The sequence below is a fragment of the Pleuronectes platessa genome, chromosome 4 (assembly GCF_947347685.1).
Source record: "Pleuronectes platessa chromosome 4, fPlePla1.1, whole genome shotgun sequence".
NCBI lineage: Eukaryota > Metazoa > Chordata > Actinopteri > Pleuronectiformes > Pleuronectidae > Pleuronectes > Pleuronectes platessa.
In genome coordinates this window covers 13,715,406-13,725,189 of record NC_070629.1, presented here as the reverse complement: position 1 = coordinate 13,725,189, position 9,784 = coordinate 13,715,406, and the positions used below count along the sequence as shown (strand labels likewise).

The 9,784-nt window shown below is 43.4% G+C and overlaps 1 protein-coding gene across 1 annotated transcript; it reads left to right on the top strand.

The window, feature by feature from the left end:
• Nucleotides 1–3,259: 3,259 nt before the first annotated feature.
• On the top strand, nucleotides 3,260–9,356 carry egr3 (early growth response 3). Its single transcript, XM_053419881.1, has 2 exons — nucleotides 3,260–3,810; nucleotides 6,562–9,356. Exons 1-2 carry the CDS (start codon nucleotides 3,657–3,659, stop codon nucleotides 7,638–7,640), a joined length of 1,233 nt encoding a protein of 410 aa, XP_053275856.1. The 5' UTR covers nucleotides 3,260–3,656; the 3' UTR covers nucleotides 7,641–9,356.
• The last annotated feature ends 428 nt before the right edge of the window (nucleotides 9,357–9,784 follow it).

Genomic DNA, 9,784 nt, shown 5'->3' with positions numbered 1-9,784 from the left:
TAGCAGAGAAGCTCAATGATGTCACTGTTATCTATTGTAAACTACAGATGTAAACAGGCTGTACTTTAAATGTTGTGGTGGTGAAAATGAAGAAAAAAAACCTTCAGTTATGATCCTCAGACAATGTAGTGTAAATGTTTTTCTACTAGTGCAGTGTGTTGTAATATGAAAAGCTTATATTCATCTTACTGTAACCTCATTTCAACCACGGGAAAAGGTTTCAATTTGATGCAGGTCAGCTTCAATTAAAGCTGAAAAATGAATACATCTGAGGCCTTGATCTGACAGCAGTAATTCAGCTATGGGAATAATAAGATCATTTTAAATTAGGCACACATTAGGACATCATTATTAGTTGATGGGTCGACCGTATCAGAATACATTTCTCTTGCTTTGAAGCCAGTATTGCAAGATACACAGTGATAACAATAGAGGTATTTGCTTTTAAAAGTGGTGTTGAGTAATGGATGTTAAGTTACTAAGTTAGTTTGTATAACTGTGTAACTAAACAAAATCAAGGAACAAGAGTTCAAGTCTTCCCCATGAAGCTTGGAAAAACAACTAAACTAATTTGACTACACTGTAAACTCCCTGTGCCTGGGCAGTTTTCCACTGTGCTTTACAATGAGCCTGTGCCTCCATGGAATCCCCATATATGCAAAGGAGCCAGGACTCAGAGAGCTCTAACACTGCTGCCCTGCCCCACGTGACCCAGCTGACAGTCGAGGAAACAAGCCCTGTGACAGGCAGGTGTTCCAGGTGGGCCGGCCAACTTTCCAACCGCAGAGCCACATGAACGCTTCCCCTGAGGAGACACAATATTGGTACAGTCAGAACTCAGGCTGACCTGAGGGGATTCTCTCAGACTGTCCCCGCAACCTCATCCATGGATCCACCTGTGCGACTTCACAGGGACGGAAAAAACACCAGGAGCAAGAGACAGTATTCACATTCTTATTTAATAACCATAGTTGACACTTTTATTAGCTTCTATAATATCGTTCAAGCCGTAATTTAACAGGTCATAGATCGTCGCCTTGTTCTGGATTACATTCATTATGAGGCTTTTCCTCTTACCGCTGGCAGTTGTGGTTCAGTGGGTCGTCCACTAACCAGAGGTTTGATCCCCAGCCACTCCACTCCGCTGTGTCGAAGTGTTCTTAGGCAAGATACTGAACCCCAAATTTTGCCGACAGTGTGTGAGTGACATGTAATAGAGAAAGTGCTGCACATAGATACACATATAGATATGAACATGTGTCATTCAACACTAGGAAAGTATACATACAGCCCATTTAGCATTTATTTAGTCCAAACCATGTATACAGTACGTTCCCCTATTTGCCTAGATATGCAGTGGTATAATTGTAATATTTATTTGTGTCTGAAGCAGTTTTATGATGGAAATACTGTATAACTTTTAATTTGATTTACTATTATGCTGTATCCCATGAGTATCCTTTTGTCTTTCAAAATAATTTTATATTAGAAATAGATATAAAGCACAACATATGTAAAACTGGATTTCACACAGATTTTGCAGTCATTGTGTCACAGGCCAAATCTGTGTTTAAATACGCTGTGATAAAGGCTGAACACATGCACGCAACTTTAAACTTCAACTCTGAACAGCTCAATCTCAAGTCAAAGGGCAAATTGAACTTGTGCTGCCTCTTTGACCTGCAAAAAGTGATGCACAGAACAAGTCAAGGGAGTGACTCAGAGTGAGGGAGAGGATTAAGTCAACACATAAAAGCTATCTTTGGTCCGACAAAAGTGTTGTTGTTGAACTTTGAATCGAGTGCATCAGGAACATCCATTTTTTTTTTCTTAGAGACACGATGGAGGGGGGGGGGGGGGACACCATAAGAGGACAGTGCTCTGCCTGCTGCTGGTCCGACTGACTCAGACGTGCACATGGAGGACTCGCCTGTGGTAACAAGACACACAAGAAGATCACTGGCTGCTCTGTTTGTGTAAGCCCCCCTAAACACAGAGCATGATTCAGACTAATTCTCCCACACACTCTGTTTACACTTCTGATTCATTGAGGTACTATTAATTTCTCAGGTTCGTTTCATTCAGCATTTTCTGATGATGCTTTGCGAAAGCTTGTGATTTTATAATGTCACAGCGACAGTAGGAAACACAAACATTTCTCATCAAAACTAAGCAAAAACTTACAGAAAGTAGTGATGTGAAACATACCAGTGACCCCAGATGACTCTTGTTTATTGTGTGACAAACCAAAAATAAACTGGGTTCTTTTTTTAAACCCAATCCATCCAGAGGAAGTTTTTTTTCACAAACTGGTTAAAAGAAAAAAAAAAGGAGCCATGACGCTCGGTCCACTGTCATCTCTTTTTAAAACGTCTGTGGCTTCCGATCACTTTTCCACTACTATACTTCACCCGGAACTCCTATGTCCAAATAGGGCCGTGAGGGGGGCGGGACCGGACACTGCCTTATTTGGAGTTTCCACTTGAAGCGCACACTTGGGCTCCAAGTCAAAGCAAAGCCTGTGGATTTTAACAAAGCGCTTGCAATATTTACAGGCGATTAACTCCGTCAAATACTGTCTCTGTGAGACAGTGTTGCTGCATGAAAAGAGGCAGCGGGGCTTTTTCCCCGTGTTCCTGCAGCACAGGACGGGACCGAGTGTGTGCATGTTCACCCAGAGCCAAGGACACAATGACTGCAAATACATGTTCTCTCTGAACTTGTAAATTAAAAGAAACCTGCATGTAAAGCCAGCAACGGCATTTACTCCTGTTGATATGAACAAACACCTACAGGCCTAACTTAAGACACGAGTCTGCATTATGAGTGGCAGTCCTAACGCCACAACACACTCATTCTCTCTCTCTTTCTCCCTCTCACACACAGACACACTGCTGCGTAAAAGCCGCGTAAAACCTATGCGTAAAGCCGTGGCACTCTGTCGAAGATACCACAGCCCCTGACAATAACAGAAGAAACAGTGTCCACTCACTGCCCGCTTTTCCACGGGGACAGGAGGAGAGGAGACGGCTCATCCTGGAGAAGGACGCAGCTGCAGGTGACATGCACACTGTGGGTAAACGCGGTGGCTTATCTATCCATGTATCTTTCTACCCATCTCTCTGTCTGTCGGAGCCTTTTGCCTCCACAGTACTTTCCACCGACTGACGCGCGGAGAGCCTGGCGCTGGCCGCTCTGTCCATATATGGTCATCTACGTCACGCGAATGTTCCAGCCCCCTATTTAATACGGGCACACTGGAGTCCCCTATCCAGCTCCAATAGAGCAAGTAGGGCTGCTCTTGTGCAACCAACACCGCCGCCTCCTCCTCCATTGATTCACAGACTTCACATTCCCCCCACAAAGCAGAGCCACCAGCTTCCACAGTGATCACATTAATAACAACAATAGTGTGTGATCGCAGGAGGAGAGAGAGAGAGAGAGACCCGGCCGCCGCTGCTCGTCCTCCGCGGGATACGTGGATACAACAGGAGCCATCCCCGCTGCCTTTTTTTACCCATCCACGCCTGATCCTCACCTGTGTTTCTCCACTTTGACATCGCCAGCTGAGTTTTTTCTTTTTGTTTTTCCGTGCGTGTAACTTCTTGGATACCTGCGCGTTGTCCTTCTTAAATGTCGGACTGAATATAACTGCTATGACAGGGAAACTAGCGGAGAAGCTCCCTCTTACCATGAGCAGTTTAATAAACACGATCCCTGACAGTCTCTACCCAGAAGAGGACATCCCGACGTCAATGAATATTTTCACCAGTACGGAATCTATTAACCACTACTCCCAGATGAACGCGGGTAAGATGTCTTTATTTTGTATGTGTACTTGTGTTTGTGTGCGTCCGATTTTGATCAAAGTGGTTCAAACTCGGCGCGATGTGCGCGGAAGGCAACAGTTGTCTTGGCGCTTGGAGCACCTGTTTGCGCTCTGGCTGTTGCGCTCAAAGGCAGATCCCGGACTGAAGACTTTCTCTACACGTCAGTTCTAAAACACGCAGACTTCAACAACAATTAGGAAAGAACAGATTTGAAATAAGTGGCGTGTGATTTGTTTCATTCCGCTCGTGTTTTTTTTATTTGTCCGGTCTTCAAGTGTCGTGTTTTCAAACAAAACGTAGAAAAAGCGCACCTGTAGCGTCACAAGTCCACATCGGAAAAATCTAATACATAAACACGTGCTTGGATATTAAACTGAATCAGCTCGGAGCTGATCGGCTTGTTTGAAGAAATGTGTGGATGTGATGTGACCGGGTGAGGAACCAGGCGGGTTCCACGCACAGATCAACAAAAACGCAGTCGGCTCCTTCCTTCAATCTGATAATTGTGGTCAAACTAAAAACGTCCACTGATTTATAGATTTCTAATATTCATCTAATATCCATCCGCAGAGAGCGGCTCAACTATTTCCGACAACGACTTTCATTCCCAACTATTCAGGTGTCAAAGATTCGGGATTCCAGTGGGCGTGTGTGTTTGTGTGTGAGCGTGTGTGTGTGGCTGTTTCTCCTCATATACATGTGTTTATAGATATATTATAGACGCCGCAGGCCCGTGGAACCATCTCATATTCACAGAAAGATGCGAGGCCGGAGATCTTATTGATTTATTGCTTCCAGATTAATATATATTTCTGATGAGCGCAGACACGCCATCCCAAAGCTGACCTGTTATTTCTGCTAAGTGTCGCAGATTGGCATTAAATCAATCAGTAGTTGTACAGGCTCACCTTCTGAGGTGATGGGTCAGTGCTGCTTGACAAACTCGAAATCTGAAGATCGACATGTGAGGAGGTGAACAATGATTTTTCTTTTTTCATTCACGGATCAGATTTAATGTTTAGGTTATTCCCCCCCCCCCGCAAATGAAAACAGTTTAAATTTCACCCGAGGTATTCACTCTGATTTACGCAGGAAGTGCATTTAAATTACCTCAGCGCCAGGTGTTGAGCATAATACATTTATATTTTTAATAAATGATATATATAGCTAAATTTAAAACATACTTGTTTTAAAGTTCATGTCAAATTTCATTTTAAAACACGAAAAAAATGTACATAATGTGACCTCTGACAGGAGATTTAAACAAACGGAATTAAAGTATGGGGGGGAAACGTACTGCAGAGTTGAGGTGTGTGTTGCTTTTTAAAATACATCTGATCTTGGTGAAATTCACATTATAAAAAGAAAATAAATATTATAGCCTGTACACATTTTTGCCCAGGTGCTTTTTGAGGGGTAATTAGGGGTAAATTATATATTTTTATTAAAAGCACCAGGCTGTGATTTTACAACTCAAGTCTGTGTGTGTGTGTGTGTGTGTGTGTGTGTGTGTGTGTGTGTGTGTGTGTGTGTGTGTGTGTGTAAGTGCTCTTCAGCACTGAGCTGTAAGAAAAGAGTGATAACTTTATTTCATGACCCTTTCTTTAAACAGCCCTTTACTCAGATAACCCCCAAAAAACTAAAGGGTTGGAATCAAATGCATCAATATCAGCTCTGACTTATTTTCTAAATGTTAAACCCGCGTCAACAAAATTCTCCCATTGTGAATCATTGCCCGTGTGTCAAACATCATTGTGCAATATGCATAATTTGGGTTTTGTTTGTTTCATTGTAATTTGCCTTCTGCTAAATTGTAGCAGGCTGTAATTACTGTGCATTTACATATAGGGACAACCAGCGTATGATTCCCTGCAAATGAAAGGAGATGTTTACTTTTACTTCTGCTTAAAAAAAAAGAATCAAATATTTAGATGTCTCACATTCAGTCTTCAGATCACGATAAAGCACCCAAACGTGTCCCCATTAAACACATGTGCATTTGATGGTTTTGGGGTCTTAGGAGGAATCAACGACAAAAGTCATGTGTGTGTGTGTGTGTGTGTGTGTTTGTGCGTGTGTGTAAGATTCATCGCGAATAAAATATCAAGGACATTTGTTAAAGCTAACTTAAAGTAGGGATCGGATTGACACTTAAAAAGCCCCCCTCCCCCCTACCCCCCACCCCCTTGTGTGCAGATGCTCTTTGCTGCAAATGTGTTTTGAATCCCTGAGCGTGATAGATGTGGCGTCTGCCTTATAATCCTCCCCGCTGTAAAGAAATCAGATCTCGCCATAGAGTTTGGCTGTCCTCCTGAGGGACACAATGACTGGATCAAAGGGGGTGTTTAGGTCTTGATTTATGAGAGCTTGTGGGATCTGAGCGAGAGAGAGAGACACCACCGTCTCAGATGCAGCAGTCACTCACTTAACTTACAGGTCTGACAGCGCTCACATTTCTTTATGGACGGCGTTGGACTGCTTTTATTTGGGATCTCTCGTTGGCACACTTTTACAGAGATATGAACAAAAAAGGCAGAATTTCGGACAAACCCAGGACTGTCCCTGCAACTTCATGTAGCTTGACAAAGTGAATTTTCAAGACTTTTTCCACAACTTTTGCCACACGCTCACTTTTCAGACTTTTCCTCAGAGCTGTTTGCATTTGGTGTTCATGTCTGAGCGACCACGTGGATGATTTGTTCACATGTTTTTTATTTGCTTTGTTGTGTAGATAATATCATGGATCTGGGCATGGGAAGCGAGAAGTCATCGGCAGAGATTCAGTATGGATCCAGCTTCCAGTCCAACCGCAGCGGGCAGACTGTCACCTACCTGGGGAAGTTTGCCTTTGACACTCCTCCGTCTGGTGGCATCGGGGGCTCCGGCTGGTGCTCTGACAACAATATCATCAGTCTCGTCAGTGCAGGGATCCTGGGGGTTTCTCCCTCACCCGGCACGGTAACGACGCAGACATCATCCTCCGCAGCCGGCATGGGCGGACAAGTGTCAGACATGGAGCAGGTCTACGGTCCACCGCTGCCTGCCTATTCTACCTGCGGTGACCTGTACCAGGATCAGGTCTCCTTTCACCACAGCCCTGCCACGAGCACGGCTCTAGCCTACCCTGGCAATGACTATCACTCCACATCCAAAGCCTCCATGGACGGCAGCCTTTTCTCCATGATCCCCGACTACAACCTTTTCCATCATCAGGGGGACGTTGGGGTGATGGAGCACAAGCCCTTCCAGAGTATGGACCCCATCCGAGTCAACCCTCCTCCCATCACACCCCTGGAGACCATCAGAGCATTCAAAGACAAGCAACAAATTCACCCAGGGTTCATGGGTGGGCAGCAGCACCCTCCCCAGCACCACCCACCGCCACAGACGCTCACCCTCAAACCCATCCGGCCACGGAAGTACCCCAACCGTCCCAGCAAAACCCCGGTCCACGAGCGGCCGCACGCCTGTCCGGCCGAGAACTGTGACAGACGCTTCTCCCGCTCAGACGAGCTCACACGTCACCTTCGCATCCACACAGGTCACAAACCCTTCCAGTGCAGAATATGCATGCGCTCCTTCAGCCGGAGTGACCACCTGACCACGCACATCCGCACGCACACAGGCGAGAAACCCTTCTCCTGCGAGTTCTGTGGACGCAAGTTTGCCAGGAGTGACGAGCGAAAGAGGCACGCCAAGGTTCACCTGAAACAGAAGGACAAGAAGCCGAGCGACAAGAGCAGTGGGGCGCCTGGGAGCCACAGCTCGCCGCCCAGCTCCTGTGGGGGGCCGACAGTGGGAACGTCATGACCGTCACTACGTGCACTTGGACTGAGCCCTCACCATGCCCCATAAAAGAGACTTATGAAGAAGGGATCACGTCCACTATGAGATAAATAGGTGACTTTTCCCCTCTCTTTTACATCCCGTGCTCCTTTTAGTTGTAGTCCTTCTATTTTGAGATGGATGCCTTTAGTTTAATTAAAGCGGAGGAAGGCTGCTACGCCATTCTCTTTCAAGCAACTCAGAGCCTCAGCTACTGTAACACAGTGCCACCACAAAGAAGGGCACATTGGCACGCACTGCCCCAAAAGCCCACTGTGTGTGTTAGGTTTCAGGGGTGGATACACTTTTGTAAATTTTGCCGAGAATTTTAAATTGGGAGGAAGCCAGAATCCATCACAAGGGTCGAACAGACAAAATAATAAATGGAGCTCAGTGGGAGGTATGCATTAATGATATTAGGCTGTTTAAAAGTGCAATTGGTTTTATTTGTGTACTGTCATTGATACCTTATTAGTGGCACTTGACTGTCTTTCTGATGTTTTTGTTGAGGTGTAGTGTTTTTAATTTTCTATTTGAATGTTGTTTTCTCCACAGAATCTGCCAAATGTATTGTGTTGATTCAGCCAACTTGGTTCTTAATATTGTGCCTGATGTTTGCCAAACCTAAAAGTGATATCAGCTTAGCACACATGTTGAGTTCGAGGGGAGATCAGACTCAGACAGCGGATCTCCGATTTAGAGTTAGAGTTGGATTTGAAGAATTTGGTTGGATCTAATTGACTGAATGGGTCGCACGAAAAACAAACCAATGTCTTGTCCTGTTACCTGTACTTATAAAAACAAACATGCCTGCAGCAATCAATGCCTTTGCCAAGACCTATTTATTTGTAGTCACAGAGAGACACTGTGTATTTGTGTTGCCTTATTATATGATGGCTTTATGTGGTGTTACCGGATATCATTTCTGTTGCTTTTTTTTAAAGCTCACCAATAACGTTCATTTGTTCAGTTTTCTTGAGTTCTGCAGTTGTATGCAATATATTCATGACATGTGCCACCGACCCGTAAATCAAATTAACTAAGAGCACAGTTAGACAGACTGAACTACTTAAATAAACGACACCGGTTTGCAAATCAGCAGCATATGAGAGCAAAGATGAATAAGGGAAAAAAGATGAATGAGGCCCTTTGTCTGTGCTTTCTAGTGTAAAAAGATTTAACTACTTGTTTAAATGACCAAAAGATGAGCAACATATGGTGAGAGAAAAATTCAAATTTCCAAATCCATGTTTACATATTTTCTAATACAGAGACTGAGACTGAGTTGTAAACTAGGAGGACTTGTTTTTGTACAGTATACAAATATGTATGCAGGTAGCTATAGTAGAAGTTTCCCTTTTGTACTCAAATGTCAAATGCACCATAACTCAGTATTAAATTGTGCATATTTGTGCATGACTCCATGCACACTATGTAAATACAAATGTCTGCATAAACAAGAATTTTCAATTGACTGAATGCTTGTGCGGAATGTGTCTCAAAGCTTTTAGTAATGTAGTTATAATACAGAATATTTTGTTGTTATAGAAAAAAAAAATTGGAGCACTACAATTGTGCCAAATATGGTGTGTTATCTCCATTAAAAAAGAACAATAGCAGTTGCACCATCTGTAACGCTTTAACGTGGTAAAAGGAAGCACTAATGTGTTCTCTGAATAAATGAGAAGATTTTTTTTATTACATTTTGTGTACCTCCATTATAGTTTCAATCAATTATTTCAATTAAAACATCTTCCCCCTTTTAAGGAAAAACACTAGTTGTTCTCAAATAGATGTCACAGAAGAAATGAATGAATCCTTTCTCAAACTAAATATACGACAGGGCAATGCTAGTATTTTTTAGATTTGACTCTGATGTTTGTAATGATGAAGGGAATCTCAATTTGTTGATGATGAATTTTGTAAAGACTCATCTTTACCATTCTCTCGGATCTCATGTTTTATATTGATATTGACAACAATAACCACATTTGATAAAGTAGCTCTTCCTCAAAAATGGAGCAGATGCAAAAAGGTATAACTCTGATGGCAGCCAACTCTTTTGGTCAAAAAGGCTATAAATATCTAGATATGTACTTCACTCGAAGCCAGCACAAGACACAGATGAC

What these genes read in the sequence shown, in the direction of transcription:
- egr3 (XM_053419881.1), top strand. Translation starts at nt 3,657, where the DNA reads ATGACAGGGAAACTAGCGGAGAAGCTCCCTCTTACCATGAGCAGTTTA. An exon ending in CTACTCCCAGATGAACGCGG is followed by an intron (nt 3,811 to 6,561) that starts GTAAGATGTCTT and finishes TTTGTTGTGTAG; the next exon opens with ATAATATCATGGATCTGGGC.